This window comes from Callorhinus ursinus, unplaced genomic scaffold, assembly GCF_003265705.2.
Source record: "Callorhinus ursinus isolate GAN/ISIS: 27379988/994484 unplaced genomic scaffold, GSC_fseal_2.0 scaffold16, whole genome shotgun sequence".
Classification (NCBI taxonomy): domain Eukaryota; kingdom Metazoa; phylum Chordata; class Mammalia; order Carnivora; family Otariidae; genus Callorhinus; species Callorhinus ursinus.
Genome location: NW_027397078.1, coordinates 10,853,119 through 10,879,762, shown reverse-complemented (window position 1 = coordinate 10,879,762; position 26,644 = coordinate 10,853,119). Strand labels below are relative to the sequence as shown.

The 26,644-nt window shown below is 40.3% G+C and overlaps 2 protein-coding genes across 3 annotated transcripts in view; one reads left to right on the top strand and one right to left on the bottom strand.

Moving 5' to 3' along the window:
• The window catches only part of SYTL5 (synaptotagmin like 5), a 269,646-nt gene that overhangs the window by 240,001 nt on the left and 3,001 nt on the right, over positions 1-26,644 (top strand). The window lies entirely within an intron of this gene.
• Positions 13,905-26,644, bottom strand: part of SRPX (sushi repeat containing protein X-linked) — a 118,829-nt gene continuing 106,089 nt past the window's right edge. For both annotated transcript variants that reach the window (XM_025857630.2, XM_025857631.2), the window contains one exon: positions 13,905-14,484. In XM_025857630.2, coding sequence (XP_025713415.1) covers positions 14,301-14,484 — 184 coding nt within the window. In that variant the 3' untranslated portion in view covers positions 13,905-14,300. The remainder of the gene's footprint in view (positions 14,485-26,644) is intronic.

Genomic DNA, 26,644 nt, shown 5'->3' with positions numbered 1-26,644 from the left:
TTTCTCTGATTTATTTCACTTAGGATCTTAGGATAATGTCCTCAAGATCCAACCTTGTTGCTGTTGCAAATGGGAAGATCACATTTTTTATGGCTGAATAATATTCCCGTGCACGCACACACACACACACACACACATACATTTTCATTATCCATTCATCCATAATGGACATTTAGGTTGTTTCCATATCTTGACTATTGTAAATAATGCTGCAGTGAATGTGGAGGTGCTTATATCTTCTTGAGATAGTGATTTTGTTTTCTTTGGGTAAGTACCCAGAAGTGAAATTGCTGGATCACGTGGTAGTTCAACTTTTTTAATTTTCTGAGGAAAAAATCACTTAATAAGTGGCTGCACCAGTTTATATTCCCACCAACAGTGTAGGAGGGTTCCCCTTTCTCTGCAATCCTCACCAGCATCTTTCATTTCCCAACTTAATTTTAGCCATTCTGACTGGTGTGAGGTGGTATCTCATTGAGGTTTTGATTTGTATTTCCCTGTTTTTATGCTAATACCATACTTTTTTGATTATTATAGCTTTGTAATAGAGTTTGAAATCAGGGAGCTTGGTGCCTTCAGCTTTGTTCCTCTTTCTCAAGTTGGTTTGACTATTTAGGGTTTTTTGTGGTTCCACACAAATTTTAGGATTGTTCTATTTCTATGAAAAATGCCATTGGAATTTGGATAAGGATTACATTGAATTTGTAGATTCCTTTGGGTTGTGTGGACATTTTAACAATATTAATTCTTCCAATCTGTGAGTATGAAATATCTTTCCATTTATTTGTGTCTTCTTTAATTTCTTTCATCATTGTCTTATAGTTTTCAGTGAACAGGTCTTTCACCTCCTTAGTTAAATTTATTCCTAAGTATTTTATTATTTTTAAAAGGTATTTTATTCTTTTTGATGCAATTGTAAATGAGATTTTTTTCCTTCTTAGTTTTAACTTATAACGCAGTATTGATAGATATCACCCACATAAATAAAAGCGCTTTGGAGTCTTCCCAAGGTTTGAGAACTGCTAGCTTAAGGGAATGCTTACCGTATAGGCTGGCCTCATTTTTGTTCTTGCAGACAGTTAAATTACCAGTTTATCATCCTGATCTTGTGGAAGCTTGGTTTTAGGATTTGTTGAGCAGGTCTGTTTTGGTTTCTCTTAGTCCAGAGGCTTAGTCTGTACATCTGGGTTTTCCACGGAAGCCTCAGCTGTTCAATGAGCCTCTTTAACATGACTTGATCTCAGGCACTGATCCGCTGCTGAGATATCTGTTGAGCTCTTTTACCTTCAACTGTTCTTTTCCCACCTGGACTCTTTGGAACTTTACTATGTACAGGCACAACTCAGGGGTCAGTTAAAGATTTGAGATAAATTGATCTGCAGATTCAGAGCCTACTTCACTGGGGCTTTCTCCTCTCTCGTGTTTCCTCCGTTTCCAGCCTCTGTAGCCACCCTACCTCTGTCCTCTGAATTTTCAGCCCAGTAAGACTCTAGCCTTCTGCTTGAGTTCCATGTCCAGTTCATCAAGCAAATGGAAGAGGCTTCAGCGGAAAAGCCAACTAAATGTGGAGCTCACTCAATATGTTTCCGTTTGTTCAGGGTCCTATCTTCTCCAGTTTTTGCCTGCTTTTGATTGAGTTCCAGTGAATTCAAACCACCTTTTTTCTATGTTTTTCCAGAATTATAATTATCAGCAGGGGAGTTAGTATGAGGTGAGCTCTTCTGCTGTTAACTGATGTGGAATTCCTATCTCCTCCCATCTTTGAACCAAGATCAGCAAGGCCATGTCCTCACCTATGGGAAGACAACGGTCTGTAGCAGGTTCTTGAAAATATGTTCTCCTCCACTTCTGCAGTGTTCTAGAAACTCTTATTTCCCCACAATCCACACACTGAGTCTAATTTAACACCCTCTTACCCTGGGTGGTTCGGATGTTGGGCTAAGGACCATCATCAGACACTCATTTTCTCATAGTCTTCCCCTTCAGTCTTGGTGGCTGGTCATCTGTCCAACATCTTGCACTCACACTTGCATTTTGTGATCAAGTCATGTCATTATGTCATTTTAAAACACACTTTCTGGTTCTTGACCATTTTACATCATTGTAGACTTATGGTTCTAGTTGACATTAATCATGATCATATTTTTGGTGTTCAGATTGTTGGCACTTGGGCTTTAACCTACATCCCTATCAAGGTAGAAGTTTTCTAATACCCCATGATGCTTCCTTTGTGCTCCTTTCCAATCAATTTATCTCCTGACAGATGAAACCACTGTTGTGCTGGTTTCTGTCACTATAGACAAGTTTTGCCTGTTAATAAATTTCATGTTAAGGGAATTGTATAATATGTACTCATGTGAGTCTGGCTTTTTTCACTCAGGATCATAATTTTATATCAGTGTAGCATATATCAGTAGTTTGTATATTTTTGTTGTTGGGTAGTATTGTATCATGCCAGTTTAAACATTCTCCTGGGCCATTTCCAGTAGAGTTTATTATGAATAAAGCTGCAATTGTGTATCTACCTTTTCTTGTCTCTTAAATACATACCTAGGAGTGGAATTGTTGGGTTTTAAGGAACTTATATGTTTAACTTTATAAGAAACTATCAGTTTTCAAGGTAGTTTCAGCACTCCACACTCCTACCAGCAGTGTAGGAGAGTTCCAGTTGTTCTGTATCCTGCCAACACTTTCACTGTCAGTCCTTTTGTTTTTCCCCAAGGAGACTTTATTCGTGTTTCATGGCATAATTTTTTTATTTTTAATTTGAAATAATTTCAAACTTAGAGAAAAGTTGCATTAAGAGTGAAGAATTCCCAGGACACCTGCGTGGCTCAGTTAGTTAAGCATCTAACTTTTTATTTCGGCTCGAGTCACGATCTCAGGGTTGTGAGATCGAGACCCACATTGGGCTCCATGCTGGGCATGGAGCCTGCTTAAGATTTTCTTTCTTCCTCTCCCCCTTCCCCACTACTCATGCTCACTTGCTCTCTCTCTTTCTAAAAAGAAAAAGAGTAAAGAATTCTCAAGTACTTGTTACCCAGATTCGCTAATAATATTTTGCTACATTTGGGTTTTTTTTTTTTTATTTTTTATTTGAGTATACCGGTCTTTTTAACTTTAATGACTCAAGGGGTATTTTTTTGTGGTTTTCATTTTTCATTTCCCTGATGACAAAAGATGCTAAGCATCTTTTCTTGTGCTTCCTGGCTTTTCATATGTTTCCTTTATGAACTGTCTGATCAAATCTTTTGCTCATTTTTTTATTGTTTGTATTTTTTAATTGACTTGCAGGGATTCATTACTTTTTAAGAAATATTACCTCAGTTACCTCTGAAAGCATTCTCACTTCTGACAACAGCAAGCTGTCTCAGCCTCCCTTTTGAGTTTTCCTGCCCCACACATGGAACTAACGACTCTCTAGGAAATCCTGTTACCTTCTTCTAGGACTCATGATGATTCCTGTATAAATTCTTCTAGTCCCCAAGACAGGAAGAGCCACGTCCAGCACCTACCATGAGCTCGGTTCTAGCCACAGTTGAGGGCTGGACCTGGCTCTTCCTGCCTTGGAGTCTAGCACAGGTTACATAGTGATCACCCTGAGGGTCAGTCCTGGCACCAAAACAGGTGTACTCTGCAAACGGGGACTTCAGAGCCTGTCAGGGTTATCCTCGCCTCTTATTTTTCTAATCCTTTAATTTTAAGCATGAGCCACCTCGCCAACCTTCTAACTAGTCTTCTGTTGACACCTCATTCTCACACTGCTCTGAGTGTACCTCAGCTGAACTCAATCCCACACCTTTCTGTGATGCCTTCTGGACCACTGCAATTGTAAATGGGATCTATTCTTTAATTTCCCTTTCTTCAGTCTCATTGTGAGAGTATAGAAATGCCACTGATTTCTGTGCATTGATTTTATATCCCGCCACGTTGCTGAATTGCTGTATGAGTTCTAGCAATTTTGGAGTGGAGTCTTCTGTGTTTTCCACGTAAAGTATTGTGTCATCTTTGAAGAGTGAGAGTTTGACTTCTTCTTTGCCAATTTGAATGCCTTTTATTTCTTTTTGTTGTCTGATTGCTGTGGCTAGGACTTCTAGTACTATGTCGAACAAGTGGTGAGAGTGGGCATCCCTGTCATGTTCCTGACCTTAAAGGAAAAGCTCAGTTTTTCTCAATGAGAATGATATTCACTGTGGGCTTCACGTAGATAGCTTTTATGATCTTGACGTATGTTCCCTCTATCCCTACACTGTGGAGAGTTTTAATCAAGAAAGGATGCTGTATTTTGTCAAATGCTTTTTCTGCATCAATTGAGAGGATCATATGGTTTTTATCCTTTCATTCATTAATGTGATTATCACATTGATTTGCTGATGGTGAACTGCCCTTGCAGCCCAGGAATAAATCCCACTTGGTCGTGATGAATAATCCTTTTAATGTACTGTTGGATCCTACTAGCCACTATCTTGGTGAGAATTCTGGCATCCATGTTCATCAGGGATATTGGTCTGTAATTCTCCTTTTTGGTGGGGTCTTTGTCTGGTTTTGGGATCAAGGTAATGCTGGCCTCATAGAATGAGTTTGGAAGTTTTCATTCCATTTCTATTTTTTGAAACAGCTTCAGAAGAATAGGCATTAGTTTTTCTTTAAATGTGTGGTAAAATTCCCCTGGGAAGCCATCCAGCCCTGAACTCTCATATGTTGGGAGATTTTTTTTTTTCTTTAAATTTTTTTATTGTTCTGTTAATCACCATACATTACATCATTAGTTTTTGATGTAGTGTTCCATGATTCATTGTTTGTGCATAACACCCAGTGCTCCACGCAGAATGTGCCCTCTTAAATACCCATCACCAGGCTAACCCATCCCCCCACCCCCCTCCCCTCTAGAACCCTCAGTTTGTTTTTCAGAGTCCATCGTCTCTCATGGTTTGTCTCCCCCTCTGATTTACTCCCCTTCATTCTTCCCCTCCTATCTTCTTCTTTTTTTTTTCCTTAACATATGTTGCATTATTTGTTTCAGAGGTACAGATCTGTGATTCAACAGTCTTGCACAATTCACAGCGCTCACCATAGCACATACCCTCCCCAATATCTATCACCCAGCCACCCCATCCCTCCCACCCCCCCCCCCTCCAGCACCCCCCAGTTTGTTTCCTGAGATTAAGAATTCCTCATATCAGTGAGGTCTTTGATTACTGCTTCAGTTTCCTTGCTGGTTATAGGTCCGTTCAGGTTTTCTATTTCTTCCTGTTTTGGGTTTGGTTGTTTATAAGTTTGCGGTAATGCACCCATTTCTTCCAGATTGCCTTATTTGTTGGCATATAGTTGCTCATAATATGTTCTTAAAATTGTTTGTATTTCCTTGGTGTTGGTCATGGTCTCTCCTCTTTCATTCATGATTTTATTAATTTGGGTCCTCTTTTCTTTTTGATAAGTCTGGCTAGGGGTTTTTCGATCTTATTACTTCTTTCAAAAAAACCAGCTTCTAGTTTCATTGTGTTCTACTGTTCTTCTGGTTTCTATTTCATTGTTTTCTGCTCTAATCTTTATTATTTCTCTTCTCCTGCTGGGTTTAGGTTTTATTTGCTATTCTTTCTCCAGCTCCTTTAGGTGTAAGGTTATCTTGTATATTTGAGACTTTTCTAATTTTTTGAGAAAGGCTTGTATTGCTGTGTACTTCCCTCTTAATTAAGACCACCTTTGCTGTATCCCAAAGGTTTTGAACAGTTGTGTTTTCACTTTCATTTGTTTCCATGATTTTTTTTTAATTCTTCTTTAATTTTTTGGTTGACCCATTCATTCTTTAGTGGGATGCTCTTTAACCTTCAAGTGTTTGAGTTCCTTCCAAATTTCCTCTTGTGATTGAGTTCAAGTTTTAAAGCATTGTGGTCTGAAGATATGCAGAGAATAATCCCAGTCTTTTGGTATCAGTTGAGACCTGATTTGTGACCCATTATATGATCTATTCTGGAGGATGTGCCATGTGCACTTGAGAAGAATGTGTATTCTGTTGCTTTAGGATGGAATGCTCTCTATATAAATCTGTGAAGTCCATCTGGTCCCGTGTGTCATTCAAAGCCCTTGTTTCCTTGTTGATCTTCTGCTTAGATGATCTGTCCATTGCTGTCAGTGGGGTGTTAAGGTCCCCTTACTATTATTGTATTATTATCAATGTGTTTCCTTAATTTTGTTATTAATTGGTTTATATAATTGGCTGCTCCCAAGTTAGCATCATTTTTTTTAATTATTAGACCTTCTTGGATAGACCCTTTAAGTATGATATAGTGTCCCTCTTCATCCCTTACTACAGTCTTTGGCTTAAAATCTAATTTGTCTGCTATGAGGATTGCTACCTCAGCTTTCTTTTGAGGTCCATTAGCATGATAAATGGTTCTTCACCCCCTCACTTTCAATTTGGAGGTATCTTTAGGTCTAAAATGAGTCTCTTGTAGACAGCATATGGTGGGTCTTGCTTTTCTAATCCATTCTGATACCCTCTATCTTTTGATTGGAGCATTTAGTCCATTTACATTCAGAGTAACTACTGAAAGATATGAATTTAGTGCCATTGCATTACCTGTAAAGTCTCTGTTTCTGTAGATTGTCTCTGTTTCTTTCTGGTCTATGTTACTTTTGGGCTTTCTCTTCACTTACAGACTCCCCTTTAATATTTCTTGCAGAGCTGGTTTAGTGCTCACAAATTCCTGTAATTTTTTTTTATCCTGGAAACTCTTTTATCTTTCCTATTCTGAATGACAGCCTTGCTGGATAAAGTATTCTTGGCTGCATATTTTTCTCATTTAGTACCCTGAATATATCATGCCAATCCTTTCTAGCCTGCCAGGTCTCTGTGGATGGGTCTGCTGCCAGCCCTGTGTCTACCCTTGTAGATGAAGGACCTCTTATGCCGAGCTGCTTTCATGATTTTCTCTTTATCTTTGTAATTTGCAGGCTTCACTATAGTATGTTGAGGTGTTGACCTATGTTTGTTGATTTTGAGTGGGGTTCTCTCTGCCTCCTGGGCCTGAATGTCTTTTTCCTTCCCCAGATTAGGGAAGCTCTCAGCTATAATTTGTTCAAATAAACTTTCTGCCCCCTTTTCCTGCTCCTCATCTTCTGGGGCTCTTATAATATGGATATTATTTCACTTTATGGAATCGCTGATTTCCCTAAATCTACCTTCATGATCTAATAGTTTTCTTTCCCTCTTCAGTTTCCTTATTTTCCATCATTTTGTCTTCTATATCACTGATTTGCTCTTGTGCTTCATTCATCCTCCTTTTTATGGCCTTCACTTGGGACTGCATCTCAGTAATAACATTTTTAATTTTGGCCCTACTAGATTTTAATTCTTTTATGTCTACAGTAAGGGATTCTCTAGTATCATCTATGCTTTTTTCAAGCCCAGCTAGTATCTTTGTAATTGTTTTAAATTCTAGTTCAGACATCTTACTTATATCTGTATTGATTTAATCCCTGGCAGTGAGTACTACCTCCTGTTCTTTCTTTTGGGGTAAATTTCCCCATCTCATCATTTTGTCCAGAAAAGAAGAGAAAGAGAAAAAACAATAAAAACAAAACCAACAATACCACCACCACCACGAACAGGAAAAAAATTCCTAGATCCTGGGTGTGTTTTGGTCTGCCTGTTAAAAGAAACTGGATCCCAAAACAAGAAAGAAAAAAATGTATATATACATATATGCATATATATGTGTGTGTATATACATATATATATAAAACAATGAAATCAAACTAAAAATAAAAAATATATAAAGTATATACAAAAATAAAAATTTAAAAAGAATTGAAAAAATAGGAAAACTGAAAAAATAATACTAAAAGACTAAAGAATAAAAATACAAAGAACGCTATATACTGTTTTCCCCAAGACCTAAAGTTTTGGAGCCCTCTATGATCAGTATACCTGCTTAGAGCCAGTTGTTTGTGCTGGTCTTCTAGGAGAGGGGCCTGTTGCGCTGATTCTCTGGTGCACTTGCCCTAGTGGAAATGGGTCTCCAGTGCAGAGGCAGGGCTTGGTGTAAGTGGCTCCAGAGGCCACTAGGTGGCGCTGTTTTGCTCCCTGAAGGCTTGCAGCCCTGATTGCGGGGTGGGGGGTGGGGGGCGGGAATCAGTATGGCAGTGCCCTACTCTCTAGCCCTGGCGCTGAACGTTCGTGCCCCCCACTCTTCAGTGGGCCCTCACAGAAAAGCAGTCAATCACTCTTGTCTCCCCAGTTTCTGTCAGAACTCTCTTCACCCTGCCTATGACCAAGCATTTTTTATCTCAAGCACACGACTGTCTTTTAAAACTCTAAATTTTATGGACTCTTGTGCGCTATTCCTCCCGGAAGAGGGAAGGAGTCTTGCCACACTTCTGCCTTTTGCTGGGTCCCTGCTAGGAGAGTGGTCGCCGGACCACGCAGCTGTTCACCGTTTATGGCAACACAGAGCAGAAAGCCAGTGCCTGGACTCAGTTTTCAGCCAGCTTTCACGCTCCGATGCCTGGAAACTCTGCTGCACTCCGGCACCCCCATTCTTCTTGTGACCTCCCGGGATCCTGAGACCACGCTGTCCCACCTAGGATTCTGCCCTGCTTCACCACCTGAGCACTTTTAAGCCAGGTGCATCCCCCACTGTAGCCGACTTCTAAAAGTTCCCATTTTGCACTCTGCCGCTTATAATACTTTGTAGTAGCCTCCTGAAGCAGGCTCCCTCTCTGCCATATCCTCAGCTGTATCACACTGGATTCAATCTCCTTACCTCCTACCTTCAAATGGTGGTCACTTTTCTACTTGTAGACTTGCAGCATTTGTTTTCTCATATCGCCGACTGATTTCTCAGGTGTTCGGAATGATTTGATAACTAGTTGTAGTCAAGGGATGAGGCCAATTCAGGGTCCCCCCTACTCCTCCACCATCTTAACTCCTCACCCCTCTGTTTCTTCTTGGTTCACATTCTGGAAGACTGTGTTTCTAGAAATTTAACCATTTCTTCTAGGTTGTCCAATTTGTTAGCATGTAAGTTTTTATAATATTCTCTTATAATTCTTTATATTTCTGTGGTGGTGGTATTTCTCCTTCATTTCTCATTTTATTTGAGTCCTCTCCTTGATGAGTTTGGCTATAAATTTATCAATTTTGCTTATCTTTTTAAAGAAGCGGCTCTTGGTTTCACTGATCTTTTCTATTGTTTGTGTGTGTGTCAGTTTTATTCATTTCTCCTCTAATCTTTCTTATGTCCTTCCTTCTACTAGCTTTGAGCTTTGTGTGTTCTTTTTCTAGTTCAAGTGTATAAGGTTATTATTTTTTTTAAATATTGTTTCTTGACATAGGCACGCATCAGTATAAACATTCCTCTTAGAAGTGCTTTTTCTGTGTCCTAAAGATTTTGGACTAATGTTTTTGTTTTTATGTATTTTTTTATTTTCTCTTTTATTTGTCATAGCATCAGTTGTTTAGTTGTATATTTTGGCCTCCATGTGATTGTGCTTTTTCTAGATTTTTAAATTGTAATTGATTTCTAGTTTCATATCATTGTGGTCAGAAAAGATGCTTTAGATGATTTCAATATTCTTAAATCTATTTAGACTTGTTTTGTGGCCCAGCATGTAATTTATCCTGGAGAATGTTCCATGTGCCCTTGAAAATAATGTGTATTCCACTCTTTGTAGATAGAATATTCTATATGTAGCTGTTAGGTCCATCTGGTCTAATGTGCCATTCAAGCACGGTTTGCTTGTTGATTTTCCGCCTGGACAGTCTATCCATTGATGTAAACGGGGTGTAAAAGTCCCCTACTATTATTGTATTACTTTCAATTTCTCCCTTTAGGTCTATTAATATTTGCTTTATGTATTTAGGTGCTCCTATGTTTGGTGCATATTTACAATTGGTGTCCTTTTGATTGATCTCTTTATCGTATGTAATGCCCTTCTTTGTTTCTTGCTACAGTCTGTTTTAAAGTCTTTTCTGTGTGATATGAGCATGGTTACCTCAGCTTTTTTTTTTTTTTTTTGCTTCTATTTGCATATCCTTTTCCATCCCTTCACTTTCAGTCTGTATGTGTCTGTAGACCTGATGCAACTCTCTCTTGTAGGCAGCATATAGATGAGTCTGGTTTTTCAGTTTTTTTCATTCACCCTGTATCTTTTGACTGGAGCATTAAGTCCATCTACATTTTAAGTAATTATGGATAAGTATGTGCTTATTGCCATTTTTGGAAAATTTTCTATGGTTGTTTTTGTAGTTCTTTTCTGTTCCTTTCTTCTTTTGATCTCTTCCCTTGTGATTTGTATGGCTTTCTTTAGTTTATGCTTGCATTTAGTTCTTTTGTGTATTTACTATAGGTTTTTGATGTGTGGTTAGCATTAGGTTCCCATATAACATCCTATGTGTATAGTACTCTATATTAAATTGATGGTCACTTAAGTTTGAACACATTCTAAAAACTTCCCTCTCCATGTTTTATGTAAATATCATATTTTACACCTTTGTATTTTGTATACCCCTTGACTAATTTTTGTAGATATAATTGATTTTACTACTTTGTGTTTTAACCTCCACACTGGCTATTTAAAAGGGAGCTGCCTTTTCCATCTGATTGCTTTTACCTGTGAATTTTTTTTCTTTTTATACTTTTCATACTTCTAGGTATGGCCTTTTCTTTCCACTTAAATAATTCTCCTTACATTTCTTGTAAGGCTGACTTAGTGTTGACGAACTTCTTTAATTTTGCTTGTCTGGGAAACTCTCTCTCCTGTTCTAAATGATAGCTTTGCTGGCTAGAGTGTTCTTGGTTGTAGGTTTTTTCATGACTTTGAAGATATCATGCCATTCCTTTCTGGCCTGCAAAGTTTTTGCTGAAAAATTATCTGACAGCCTTATGGGATTTCTTTTATATATCATTGTCTTCTCTGTATCACATGACCTCACTGATATGAGGAATTCTTAATCTCAGGAAACAAACTGAGTGTTACTGGAGTGGTTGGGGGTGGGAGGGATGGGGTGGCTGGGTGATAGACATTGGGGAGGGTATGTGCTACGGTGAGCGCTGTGAATTGTGCAAGACTGTTGAATCACAGATCTGTACTTCTGAAACACATAACGCAACATATTTTAAGAAAAAAGAAAAAGAAGAAGATAACAGGAGAGGAAGAAAAGGGGAGTATGTCAGAGGGGGAGACGAACCATGAGAGATGATGGACTCTGAAAAACAAACTGAGGGTTCTAGAGAGGAGGGGGGTGGGGGGATGGGTTAGCCTGGTGATGGGTATTGAGGAGGGCACATTCTGCATGGAGCACTGGGTTTTATGAACAAACAATGAATCATGGAACACTGCACCAAAAACTAATGATGTAATATATGGTGATTAACATAACAATAAAAAAATTAAAAAAAAATCATTGTCTTCTCTTGCTGCTTTTAAATCTTTATCATTACTTTTGCCATTTTAATTATTATTAAAATACCAACTTGAGTTCGTCTTCCTAGGGACTCTCTATGCTTCCTGGACCTGGATGTCTGTTTCCTTCCCCAGATTAGGGAAGTTTTCAGCTATTATTTCTCCAAATGAATGTTCTGACTCCTCTCTCTCCCTCTGCTGTGACCCCTGCAATGCAAACGTTAGGACATTTGGTGATGTCACGGAGTCCCCTTAACCTAGTCTAACTTTTTTTGTTTTTCCTTTTCAGCTTGGTTGTTATCTATTATCATTTTGTTGATATCAGATTGTTGACCCATTTTTTTTTTTTACAGTCTTTCATCTGTTATTGATTCCCTCTAGTGTATTTTTCATTTCACTTATTGGATTCTTCAGGTCTGACTGGTTTTTTTTTTTAAAGATTTTATTTATTTGACAGAGAGAGACACAGCAAGAGAGGGAACACAAGCAGGGGGAGTGGGAAAAGAAGCAGCAGGCTTCCTGCCGAGCAGGGAGCCCGATGCAGGGCTCAACCCCAGGACACCGGGATCATGACCTGAGCCAAAGGCAGACGCCCAATCACTGAGCCACTCAGGCGCCCCTGACTAGTTTTTTTTTTTTTTTTAATTTTATATCTCTTTGTTAAAGTTCTTAGCACATCCACTCTTTTCTCCAGTCCAATGAGTACCTTTATGACCATTATTTGGAATTAATTATCAGACATATTATCTCTGATTTAGTTCTTTTACTGTGATTTTGTCTTGTTCTTTCATTTGGGACACATTCTTCTGTCTGCCCATTTTCTCCAGCTCTGTGTCTCTGTGTATTTGGAAGGTCAGCCCTGTCTCCTGCTTTTCAAAGTAGTGGCATTGTGTAACAGGTCCTGGGGTCCCTATAACGCAATCCTGCCTGGTCACCAGATTCAGGCACTCTAGGGGTGTCCCATGTCATCTGTTTGCACCCTCCTCTTGTGGCTGAGCCTTGATTGCCTCCAGCCCAGCTGTCTGCAGTAAGCTGCTTTGCCTGCTCCGAATGCATCGGGCGGGGTTGCCCCCTGTGCTGTTGAGAGGTCTGGTTGCCCTCACCACAGGCGCCTTCATGGGCAAGGACGGCAGTCAGCCTAGCTGTGTGCAGGTAGCCTTTCTGATAGAGCCGCAGGTGCGCCAAAGGGCAGGGTGTGCTCCATGAACAGTCAGCTGAAAGGTCTGGCTGCTGGAGCTGTGAGTGTGCTGGTGTGGGAGCAGCAATCCCATGGGGTGGGTGGGGGGGGGGTGCCAGTCCTGGCCAGGGCCGCCTGCCAAGTGAGGCAGGGCAGGAGTCACTTCGGGGGCAGGCAGGTTGAATCGGGTGGTTGCACACGAGATGGCCAGGTTGGAGGCATGCCATGCTAACAAGAGAGATGGACAGCGTTAGAAGTAGCTCCCGTAATCATCTGGCTGTCTCGGCTGGGGAAGAGCAAGAAAAATGGCGCCCACCAGTCCTTCTGTTCCCAGAGGAATCTCCTGCAGATCTCGGCTCCTCTGACAGATGTTCTGAGATTAGTTGATAAATCTCCTTCAAGTATACCCCAGGCGCTAATCAAACTGCTTCGGTGCTGTGTCTTGGGCCGTTATTTAGTATGCTGGCTCTTTTAAGGGCAGGAACTCAGTTTCCTATCACCCTTGGGCTCTTCCAGAGTTAAGCCCCAATAGTTTCCACAGCCAGACATTATGGGGAATTGTGTTCCCACTGCCAGGGGTACCTGGTGTGGGGTCTGATTGTCTTGCTTCTCCATGGTTGTGATGCAGTCAGTTGTGCCAGGGGTTTGGTTCCCAACCCCATCTCCACTCTTACCCTTTTTGATACGGCCTTCTCTCCATGACTAGCTCTAGAAGATCGGTTCTGCCAGTCTTCAGGTAATTGTCAGAGTTAGTTGTATACATGTAGTTGATGCCTCGATGTGCCCATGGGATAAGGTGAGCTCAGGATCCTTCTACTCCATCTTCCGAACGTCTGTTTACTTTGATTCTAATAGTTCAACTGGTTAGTAGTTAGGGAGCTTTCTTGTTTTGCCAGAAAGTAGTGCTATAGCAGAAGTTCTTGGTTTCTCCTATGCGAACTGACTCGCTGCTAATGAGTGCACACATTAAAAAGCTGTTGGGAATAAAAAGGTGGTGGCAGAGTCGGGGTAAGTATGTGTTTAGCACTTGTGGCTTTGGGTGTGGCCTGGTAGGACTATCTTCCAGGGGAGGGTCCCGAAACATGGACTTCCAGCAACAGGGTGATGAGCCCCCTGTCTTTGGGGGAAAAACAAAAGGGGAGAATTGGTGCTTGTTTATGCTCCCACAGTTAGTGACTGAAGGCTTACCTCTTTAATTTTTGGCTTGTTGCTGTAATCAGCTACTCTACCACTTGAAGCACAGCTCCTCCAGCTCAGCTGAGCTCCTCCTGATGAAAGAAATTACATTTTTCCATTCCTAAAGCCACTGAGCAAGTATGGCTTGTGCTTAAAACATAAAATGAGTTTTAATAAATTTGCTCCAAAATATTTTATTAATACAAGTTTTATATAAAAAACAAAATAGAAGTTATGTGTTACACTGAATAACACACTGAAAGCATGTGTATGGTTGTGGTTTCTAATTTCTCTACAAAATTAACCAGCCATGATGGAATAAAGAGAAAGAGTACATATCCTATTCACCATTTTTGGGGGGGTACACGTCAAAGTACAAAAAGCATCATGGTAATTTTTAAGTGCAAAGAAAGCTCATATTAAAATAGACTTTAAAAATTACAAATAAAAATCTGTACATCAAGGATATTTTTATGGCCTTTCCGCGTGCATAGCACTATGTAGAACGAGAGGACGAACTGCCAAGAGAGGAACCATCGCATCAGGTGTTACAGGTCTGGCCCATTTCCGCTTGCAGGACCATCTCCTCTTTTCTCAAGGGGAAAGTATCGATCAGGTTGAAGAGGGCCACAGGCATCACCAGGGAAACATAGCGCTCCTTGTCCATGCCATGCTTATCCACTAGCACCATACTGAAGGAATAGAGTGGGATTCGCAGCAACAACCTAGGGCAGACAAAGAGAAGACTGTCAAACCTGACTCCCAAGGGTTCTGCTGGACCAGCCAGAGCACTATAGTGACACTGTGTGCAGAGAAAGGCTTATTACCGCCGACTTACTCATCTAAAGACCCTTGCTACTCACAGTACGGTGCTTGGACTAACAGCGTCACTGGAGAATCCCATGCTCCACCCCGAACCTGCTGAATTACAATCTGAGTTATTAACAAGATCCCCAAATGACTGGTATGCACATGAAAGGTTAAGTAGTACCGCTTCGTAACCGTCAGGAAGACACTGGGCCTGCCTCGGTGCACTATGTGCCAATAGTTACTACAAGGTATGTACAAAAATACCAATAGATTTTTTGCATTAAATTGGAGTCAACCCAAATTTACAGACTAGGACTGCACAACCATGTACATACTAGAACTAGGGCCTTGGTTAATAGGGGTGGATTTTGCCCTCTAGGGAATATCTGGCTATGTCTGGACACATTTTTTGTTGGCACAGTGAAGGGGAACATCTAGCCTCTAGTGAGACAGGGATACTGCTTAATGTCTTAGAACCCACAGGAAAGCCTCCCCCAGCAAAGAATTAGCTGGCCCCAAATGCCAGTAGTACTGAGGCTAAAAAACCCTGGACTAGGTGAAGCTGATTGAAGGTAAGTTTCCAAACATTGTAGTTCTGGCCCATTCTGGCTTATTCAGTAGCCAGCTCAGGATTGCAGTTAGAGGAGATTAAGCTTGGTCTACACTCTAGGTATATCAACTTGGTTAATTTTAATTTGTGCCTCAAATAATTCCCTCCCAAAAGTCTGATTTTTTTTCTACTCTTCCATGCTAGAGTTTATATTGTGTAAAATGATTTTTATATGAACAGAAACATGTTTAGATGAAATAAGCCAGAGAAAGCAACCAAGCTGATCAGCTGAGCCCACTGAAAAATAAGCCCAGTCTCTTTTTTTTTGTTGATGTAGTGTTCCATGATTCATTGTTTGCGTATAACACCCAGTGCTCCATTCAATACATGCCCTCTTTAATACCCATCACCGGGCTAACCCATTCCCCCTCCCCTCTAGAACCCTCTGTTTCTCAGAGTCCAGCGTCTCTCATGGTTCATCTCCCCCTCCGATTCCACCCCCTTCATTTTTCCCTTTCTACTTTTTTTCAATATATAATGTATTATTTGTTTCAGAGGTACAGGTCTGTGATTCACCAGTCTTACACAAGTCACAGCTCTCACCATAGCACATACCCTCCCCAATGTCCATCACCCAGCCACCCCATCCCTCCCACCCCCCACCACTCCAGCAACCCTCAGTTTGTTTCCTGAGATTAAGAATTCCTCATATCAGTGCCACTCAGTCTCTTCTTGCTTTTACTTTTGACTTTATTTTCTAGAGGTTATGTGTAAGGCAGAATACACACTGCCATCTGTATTTAAAATGAAATATTTTTCCTCCCACAAAAGGATCAAGGGAAAAATATTCATTACTCAAAATCCAAACCGACTACACTTGCTCCTGCCTTTTAGGGGAGTTTCGGGTAAGATGGGAATAATTTATATTTTATCTCAGTGGGAGGCTAAATTGATAATCCACTGCTAATGACTAGAAGGAAAAGAAAGATAACATTAAAATATCTCTACCAGGTCTCCTGAGATGTAAGAGGGAAGCTCAGGAGTAGCTGACTGAGAAATGCATTAATGGAATGTTTGTAGACCATGAAGTGGGTCAAAATGGAGATAAACTGCGCTGCACCTTTAAAAAGAGGAGTATTTAGGTTTTTCTAGGGGAGAGGGGGATGTCCTAGGGCAGAAGGGTCCCGGAAAACAAGAGTAGAAAAGAAAGCCGGTCTGCAAGGAGATAAAGGCCAAGCAATGTTGTGGTGGTTGGAGCCTGTGGGGCAACCAATGAGCAACTGGAGCATTTGATGTTATAGTGCTTCTGAGGCTAGGATGGAAATCTCCCATGGTGTCACCATCTGCTCCACACACATTCCTCATGGGGGCCTTGTGCCTTGATTGACAAGAATGTAAAGAGGAAAAACGACCATGGGAAGAAATGAGTGTTCAGGTCCGCAGGCTATCAACAGTCACTGGAATGTATCCCACCATGGCCAAGAGAACACAGAAATCTTGGGGATGGATGATGGGACACCCCACAGGTTGAGGGGGGTGGTGCCAGCAGTGTGTGGGAGTTACATAAATGCCTGTCATCAGATTGGAATGAGCTCTTCCTGGGGAATCTTCTAGTAAACTCTGCAGACTCAAAAAATAATACGGGATGTTCTGTTTCAAGATGGCAAAGGAAGAATATCCTGAACTCCCCTCCTCCCATGGACCCAAGAAATTTACAGCTACATATGGAACAATTTCTTCTGAAAAAACACCTGAGACCAGGCAGAGTGACTACCGCATTCCAGGAAATGAGAACAAAGCCACATCCAAGCAGGTATGAAAAGCTGAGATACAGTCTCAGCAAAAAATCCACATGCCCAGCACAGGAATACCAAGCAGGAGGGAACTGAAAACCCGGAGCTTTTCCCTGAGGATCACAGTATTTCCACCCCACTTGGGGAACCCTGTCTTGAGATCTGCACATGAGAGAGCTCTCCCCAAATGGCTAGCTTTGAAAACTAAGAGGGCTGAAGCACATGAGATGCGCAGGTCTGTGGTAAACTGAGAAATAGTGCTTACGGGGCTCAACATGCAAACTCACCCCAAAGTGCAACCCAGGAGCAGCCATTTGAAAAGCACCCAGACATCAGGTGAAAGAGGCTTCTTTGAAATTCTTAATCTCAGGAAACAAACTGAGGGTTGCTGGAGTGGTGGTGGGGGGAGGGATGGGGTGGCTGGGTGATAGACATTGGGGAGGGGATGTGCTATGGTGAGCGCTGTGAATTGTGCAAGACTGTTGAATCACAGACCTGTACCTCTGAAACAATGCAATACATGTTAAGAAAAAAAAAAAAAGCAGGAGGGGAAGAATGAAGGGGGGTAAGTCGGAGGGGGAGACGAACCATGAGAGACAGTGGACTCTGAGAAACAACCTGAGGGTTCTAGAGGGGAGGGGGGTGGGGGATGGGTTAGCCTGGTGATGGGTATTAAAGAGGGCACGTTCTGCGTGGAGCACTGGGTGTTATGCACAAACAATGAATCATGGAACGCTACATCAAAAACTGATGATGTAATGTATGGTGATTAACATAACAATAAAAAAATTTTTTAAAAAGGCTCCTTTGACAATTTTTTAAGTGTGTGATTGAGGGGCAGGGGCCTGAGGGAGAGTCTCCAGGGACAGAGGCTCGTGGGTGCCATTTTCACACTCCACCTCTGTCTTGCTAAAGCTAGTGGAAGCCCTCTCTCTCTCCTTATTTTTGGCCTTTGGGCTACTTCGTTATACTCCAGCCAGCAGGTGCCATCTTTGTGCTATCCCGCCTTCTAAAGCTGGGGGGCACTGTCTCTCTCCCCATCCAGCCGCCCCGCCTTCCTCTGTCCGTGTCCGTCCATTCCTTGCCCCCCGTCGTGCACACTCAAGCTCCCTTGCTCCCAGCCTGCCCATCGTGCTCACGTTCCCTCCAGCTCCGTCCATCCCTCCCCCAGCCCTCACACGCACTCCGTCTTCTGCACACTTGTTGCCCATTTCTCTCTCCCTGCCCCGCTCCTTCTGTCTCTATGCTCCAATCCCCCTCTCCCTTTTATCCTTCTCTCTCACGCGTGCTCTCTCTGTATGTCTCTCTCTCTCTCTCTGTTGGTGTGTCTTTCCACCTCTGTATCTCTCTCCCCCCATGTAGGTCTCGGTCTTTCTGTCTGTCTCAGCTTCCCCTTCTCTTCCTCTCTCTCTCCTCTTTTCCCCCCTACCCGTCTCTACATCCGTCTCACTCCGTCTCTGTCCATCTCCCCCACTCTCTCATTCTTCTCCCCCATATCACTCTACCCCCCCCACTTGTGTGTGTGTCTCTCTCCTTTGCTCTGTCCCCCTCCATCTCTGTCTCTCTTTATCCCTTTGTCAGTGAGTACCATCCTTTGCACTCCCCCTTTGCTTCACTCAGGCTGGTGGGCCCCATCTTCACGCTCCATCTGCCTCCCTACGGCTCACGAGTACTTTCCAGAAAGGAGTGTACACCTTTTCTGGCTCCCTGATACTTGCTGATGCTGCTGCCACGACACCTCTATATCATCTGGCTCTTGGGCCAGGGTTGCTTACACTTACAGGTCCTACAAGATGGTAACCAACAGGAAAAAGTGCTTAAACAGCTACCACCTTCAGGAGACAGCAGTTAGTTCAGACCCAGGAGCTCAGTCTTTCTGTGAAAGAGGCCTATTAGCTTATCATCACAGCTACAGCACGAGGGGTGGGCTTTTCATTAAATATACATCTAGGGACTGAGTGTAAACCTTTCAGAGACCTTGGAGGGGAGAGGCTATCTCCGTACTCTCCCTCTGCTGCTCTCCAGAGTACTAGCAGCTATGGGAGGGGACCTCGCATCGTTTTTACATCTGGTGCCATGGTTTTCGTGGATGCCACACAGAGGATACCCCTTGATCACCTGGCTCTAGTGGCCAAAAGGACTTAACATTCCTGGGTGCCACCAGACTGTAACAATTAAGACAGTTCTTGGTAGGCTATCACCTCTGGGGCACTGCACAGACAGATTAAAACAGAGCCCATCTTTCCGTGAAAAAGTCCTACTTCCTTATCCTGGAGCTTCATCCTGAGGGGCAGGCTTCAGCTTTAGCACACATCTAGGAACCGACAGAGGGACTCTCGGGAAACATAGTCCGGGGATGCCATCTTTGTGCTCTCCCTCTGTGTCACTACAGCTCACCTATAGGTCCCAGAAAAGAGCTTTATTCACTGGTCTGAGGTCCCAATTTTTGTGACTGCCACCCAGGGGACACCTCCCGATCACGCAGCTCAGATGACCAGTGGAGCTAACGTTTACAGTCCCACGGCACTATATGTATATTTGCCTCCTTAACAGCTGCTGTTTGGGGGTCTGGCTTCCAATGAGCCTGGATCTAAGTGCTAAGATTCTCACCGTTGGTACACAGATTCAAAGAGTGGAAGCTACTGAAAATAAAATACTCTGCTTAGAGAATCAGAAAGGTTTGAGAGAACCAAAAGCTAGGGCACAGATGACCAATAAAGATCATCTATATAAGACCACCATTTCAACACTGGGAGAAGTGGCTGTTTCATCTAATGCAACAGAAGAATATGCTCCAAATAACATAGCAAGATCAAACCTTGGAAAATAAACCTTAATAAAATGGAGAAAAGTAATTTACCTGATAAAGAATTCAAAGTAATGACCATAAAAATGCTCACCGAACTCGGAAAAAGAATGGGTTAGTATAGTGAGAACTGCAAAAAAGAAAATATAAGTACCAAACAGAAGTCACTGACCCGAAGAATTCAATAACCGAATTTAAAAATATGTAAGAGAAATTCAACAAACTAAATGAAGCAGAAGAAATAATCAGTGAGCTCAAAGACAGGGCAGAAGAATTTTAAATTTTTCTTTTTGCTGCTCTGAATGGGTAAACAATGAAAATAGCTTAAAGGACATATGGAACAACATCAAACAGACTAACATTTGCATATAATATGGTTCCATTAGACTGTCAGCATGTATTTTCAACAGAAACTTTGCAGGCCAAAGGGAGTGGCAGGAAACATTCAAAGTGTTCAAAGAAAAGAGCTTCCAACCAAGAATATTCTATTCAACAAAATTATTCAGAATTGAAGGAGACAGTTTTGCAGACAAGCTAAGGGCGTTCACCACCACTAAACCAACCTTACAAGAAATGGTAAAGGGACTTCTCTATGCTGAAAAGAATGGGCACTAATTAGTAACAAGAAAACATATGAAAGTATACATCTCGTTGGTAAAGGTAAAAATATAGTAAAGGTAGTGGATTTATCACATAAAGTTAGTATAAAAAGTGAAAATACATAAGTAGTAAAAATAACTATAACTACAATAAGTTAAGGGATACCCAAGATGAAAAGATGTAGTTGTGACATCAAAAACATAAAACATAGTCTCTGGGTAAATACCTAGTAGGGCAATTGCCGGATCAGAGGGGAGGTCTATTTTTAACTTTTTGAGGAAGCGCCATAGTGTTTTTCACAGTGGTTGTACCAGTTTGCATTCTCCCCCAACAGTGCACAAAGGTTCCCCTTTCTCCACTTCCTCAATACCTGTTGTTTGTGTTGATTTTAGCGAATCTGACAGGTGTGAGGTGATATCTCACTGTGGTTTTGATTTGCATTTCTCTGATGATGAGTAGTGTTGAACACCTTTTCCTGTGTCTATTGGCCACCTGTAGGTCTTCTCTGTGTAGGCAGAAGTGTACATTTTAAAATTGTCTGAGTGTTGAGTTGCATAAGTTCTTTATATATCTTGGATACTAACTCTATCAGATATGTCATTTGCAAATACCTTCTCCCATTCAGTAGGTTGCCTTTTAGTTTTGCTGATGGTTTCCTTCACTGTGCAGAAGCTTTTTATCTTGATGAAGTCCCAATAGTTTATTTTTGTTTTTGTTTCCCTTGCCTCAGGAACATATGTAGAAGGAAGTTGCTATGGCCGATGTCAAAGAGGTTATGGTCTGTGTTCTCTAGGATTGTTACGGTTTCGTGTCTCACATTTAGGTCTTTGATCCATTTTGAATTTTTGTGTATGGTGTAAGAAAGTGGTTTAGTTTCATCCTTTTACAGGTTTCTGTCCAGTTTTCCCAACACCGTTTGTTGAAAAGACTTTTTTTTTTTCCACTGGATATTCTTTCCTGCTTTGTCAATTAATTGACCACCATAAATCTGTGGGTTCTTTTCGGGGTTTTCTATTCTGTTCAGACCCAGGAGTTCAAAATGTGTTGAGCATGTCATCTGCTCTATGTGTCTTTTTTCTGTGCCAATACCATACTGTTTTGATTACTACAGCTTTGTAATATATCTTAAAGTCTGGAATTGTGATGCCTCCAGCTTTGCTTTTCCAAGGTTGCTTTGGCTATTTGGGGTCTTTTGTGGTTCCATACAAATTTCAGGATTATTTGTTCTAGCTCTGTGAAAAATGCTGGTGGTTATTTTGATAGGGATTGCATTAAATGTGTAGATTTCTTTGGGTAGTATAGACATTTTAACGGTATTTGTTCTTGCAATCCATGAGCATGGAATGTCTTTCCATTTCTTTGCATTGTCTTCAATTTCTTTCATCAGTGTTTTCTAGTTTTCAGAGTACAGGTCTCTCACCTCTTTGGTTAGGTTTATTCCCAGGTATCTTATTTTTGGTGCAATTTTAAATGTTTTTCTTAATTCTCTTCCTACTGCTTCATTGGTGTATAGAAATACAATAGGTTTCTATACATTGATTTTGTATCCTGTGACTTTACTGAATTCATTTATCAGTTCTACCAGTTTTTTTTGGTGGAGTCTTTCAGGTTTTCTACATGGAGTATCATGTCATCTGCAAATATTAAAAATTTTAATTCCTCCTTTCCGATTTGGATGCATTCTTTTTGTTGGCTGATTGCTGTGGCTAGAATTTCCAGTACTCTGTTGAATAAAAGTGGTGAGAGTGGACATTTTTGTCTTGTTCCTGACCTTAGGGAGAGAAAGCTCTCACTTTTTCCCCATTAAGGATGATGTTCTCTGTGGTTTTTTTTCACATATGGCCTTTATTATGTTGAGGTAGGTTCCCTCTAAACCTACTTTGTTAAGGGTTTTTTTTTTTCTGTATCAGTTGAAATCATACGGCTCTGATCCTTTCTCTTATTGCTGTGATGTATCACACTGATTGATTTGTGACTATTGAACCATCCTTGCAACCCAGGAATAAGTCCCACTTGATTGCAGTGAATGATTTTTAATTCATTCATTAATTTTATTGTTGGATTCAGTTTGCTTGTATTTTGTTGAGGACTTTTGTATCTTTGTTCATCAGAGAAATTGGCAAGTACTTCTTTTTTGTGGTGTCTTTATCTGGTTTTGGTATCAGGGTAATGCTGGCCTCATAGAATGAATTTGGAAGTTTTCCTTTTCCATTTTTTAGAATATTTTGAGACGACTAGGTATTAACACTTCATTAAATGTTTGGTAGAATTTTCCTTTGAAGATAACTGGCCCTTGAGTTTTGTTTGTTGGGAGTTTTTTGATTACAGGCTCAATTTCTTTGCTGGTAGTCTGTTCAAGTTTTCTATTTCTTCTCGTTTCAGCTTTGGTAGGTGATAGGTTTCTCGGCATTTATCCATGTCTTCTAGGATGTCCAATTTGTTGGCATATAGTTGTTCATAATATTCTAACTGTATTTCTGTGGTGTTGGTTGTTATTTCTCTCCCCTCATTTGTGATTTGAGTCCTTTCTCTTTTTTTTCTTGATAAGTCGGGCTAGAAGTTCATCAATTTTATTGATTTTTTTCAAAGAACCAGCTCCTGGTCTCACTTACCTGTTCTATTGGTCTTTTAGTTTCTATATCATTTATTCTGATCTAATCTTTATTATTTCCTTCCTTCTGCTGGTTTGGGGTTTTGTTTGTTCTTTTTCTAGCTCCTTTAGGTGTACCGTTAGGTGGTTTGAGAGTTTTCATGCTTCTTGAGGTAGGCCTATATTGCTATGAACTTCCCATTAGAACTGCGTTTACTGCATCCCAAAGGTTTTCAGCCATTGTGTTTTCATTTTCATTTGTTTCCATGTAGTTTTTTATTTCTTCTTTGATTTCCTGGTTGACCCATTTATTGTTTAGTAGCATATTCTTTAACCTCCATGTATTGTGGTCTTTCCAGATTTTTTCCTTGTGGTTGACTTCTAGTTTCATAGCATTGTGGTCAGAAAAGATGCATGTTATGACTATGATTTTTTCATTTTGTTAAGGCTTGTTTCTGGCCTAATATGTGATCTATTCTGGAGAATGTTTCCATGTGACTAGTGCCCTTTTAAAATATATAATACTTTATGTGTTAGTTTGTACTCTAGAAAAAAAAATCAATAAAATTCTATTTATCAACAAAATAGCTTGAGATCAAAAAAAGAAAAGCAGTTCTAAGAGGAAAATTCATAGTGATAAATGCCTACCTCAAGAAAAAAATCTGAAAAAAATGTAACTTTACACCTCAACCAGAAAAAGAACAAGTGAAGGCCAAAATAGAAGAAAGGAAATAAAGTTCAGAGTGAAAATAAATGAAACAGACAACAGAAAAGATCAATGAAAGACAAGCTAGCTTTTTGAAAAGACAGTAATACTGATAAACCTTTAGCTAGATTCACCAAGGAAAAAAAAGAGGGCTCAAATAGGTAAAATCAGAAATGAGAGATGTTACAACTGTTAATATAAGAATACAGAAAATCATAAACTACTATGAACAATTATATGCTAACAAATTAGACAACCTAGCAGAAATGTATAAAATTCTAGAAACATTTAACTTTCCCAAACTGAATCATGAAGAAATAGAATATTTGAACACACCAATTTCTAGTAAGGCTATTGAGTCAGTAATCAAAAAACTGTCCACCGGGCGCCTGGGTGGCTCAGTCGTTAAGCGTCTGCCTTCGGCTCAGGTCATGATCCCAGGGTCCTGGGATCGAGTCCCACATCGGGCTCCCTGCTCAGCGGGAAGCCTGCTTCTCCCTCTCCCACTCCCCCTGCTTGTGTTCCTGCTCTCACTGTCTCTCTCTGTCAAATAAATAAATAAAATCTTTAAAAAAAAAAAAAAGTCCACCAAACAGAAGACCAGGTCCACATAGTTTCACTGGTGAATTATAGCAAACATTCAAAGAAGATGATTAATAACAATCCTTCTCAAACCGTTCCTAAAAATGGAAGAGGAGGGAACACTTCCAAGCTTATTTTATGAGGCCAGAATTTCCCCCTGACACCACAACCAGATGAAGACACTACAAGATGCTAGAAGAAAAGCCCAATATCCCTAATGAACATAGTTGCAAAAATCCTCAACAAAACACTAGCAAGCTGAATGCAACAATACAATAAATGGATCATTCACCATGATCAAGTGAGATTTCTTTCAGGGATGCAAGGATGGTTCAACATCTGCTCAACATGATACACCACATTTACAAAATGAAGGATAAAAAGAATATACTCATCAATAGATGCAGAAAAACAATTTGCAAAACAATATTGTTTATGATGAAAACTCTCAACAAAGTATAGAGGAAGCAAACCTCAACATAACCCAGGCTATATATGCCAAACCCACATCTAACATCATACTTGATGTCAAAAAACTGAAGGTTTTCCAATAAGGTCAGGAACAAGACAAGGATGCCCACTCTCACCACTATTATTTAGCATAGTATTAGAAATCCTCCCCACAGCAGTTAGGAAAGGAAAATAAATCAAAGGCATCCAAATTGGAAAGGACGTATTAAAGCTGTCACTATTTACAGAGGACATATTATATACAGAAACAGAAAATCCTAAAGATTGCACCAATAAAGTGTTAGAATACATGAATTCAGTAATGTTACAGGATGCAAAATCAAGATGCAAAAATCATTATTAGTGTAGAGAAATGCAAAAGAAGTATCAGAAAGAAAATTAAGAAAATAAGCACTTTCACAATTGCATGAAAATGAATAAAATACCTAGGAATAAATTCAAGGAGGTTAAAGACCTGAACACTGAAATCCTTAAGACACTGACGAATGAAATTGAAGAAAATACACAGAAAAAAGATATTCCATGCTCATGAATTGGGATATTGTTAAAAGGTCCATACTACCCAAAGCAATATATAGATGCAATCCCTATCAAAATTCTAATTGTATTTTTCACAGAAACAGAACAAAAAAAAAATCCTTAAATTTGTATGGAAGCACAAAAGATGCTGACTAGCTAAAACAATTTTAAGAAGAACAAAGTTGGAGGCAATATGCTCCTTGATTTCAAACTATATTACAAAACCATAATAATCAAAACAGTATGGTACTGGCATAAAATCAGACACATAGGTCAGTGTAACAGAATAGGGAGCCCAGAAATAAACCCACACACATATGGTCAATTTATGACAAAAGAGCCAAGACTTTACAATGGGGAAAGGACAATTCCTTCAATAAATACTTTTGGGAAAACTGGACCACTATCATACACTATATACAAAAATAAACTAAAAAATGCCTTAAAGACTTGAATGTAAGACCTAAAACTATGTAGTCAGTAAATCCATCATCACCATGATGCTTTTTTGGATTTGACACCAAAAGTAGAGGCAACAAAAGCAAAAATAAACAAGTGGGAATACATCAAATTAAAAAGTTTCTGTGTAGGCAATTATCAACAAAATGAAAAAGCAACCTACTGAATTAGACAAAGTATTTGCAACTCATATCTGAGAAGAGACTAATATCCAAAATATATAAAGAGCTCATACAACTCAGTAACAAAACAAACAAAATAAAAAATGGGCAGAGGAATTGCATAGATGTTTTCCCACAGAAGACATACACATGGCCATCAAATACATAGCTGTTAACAGGTCCCAGAGCATTCAATTAGGAATACCCTGTTTTGTTTTTTCAAAAATCACTTTGCCACCAAAAAAAAAAGAAAGAAAACATGCTGAACATCACTAATCAGAAAAGTGGAAATCAAGACCACAGGGAAATAACACCTCACTCCTGTTAGAACGGCTATTATCAGAAAGACAAAAAGTATGTGTTGGTGGGGGTGCCTGGGTGGTACAGTCAGTTAAGCACCCGACTCTTGGTTTTGGCTCCAGTCATAATCTCAGGGTCATGAGATTGAGCCCTGCATCATGCTCTGCACTCAGCTGGGAATCTGCTTAAGACTCTATCCCTCTCCTTCTCCCTGTGCCCCTTCCCGCCCCCCCCACCGCCCCACTCTCAAATTAATATCTTGAAGAAAAAAAAAAGCATTAGTGAGGATGTGGAGAAAGGGAACACTTGGGCACTGTTGATGACAATGTATATTGGTGCAGTCATTTTGGAAACCAGTATGGATACTCCTCAAAAAATTAGTAAGTATATGATTGTCCAAATTCCACTTTTGGGGGGTTATCTGAAGAAAATTAAAAAAAGCTAACTTGAAAAGGTATATGCACCCTCATCTTTACTCCAGCATTATGTACAATAGCCAGGAGATGGAAACAATGGGCAAATGGATAAAGTATATTTG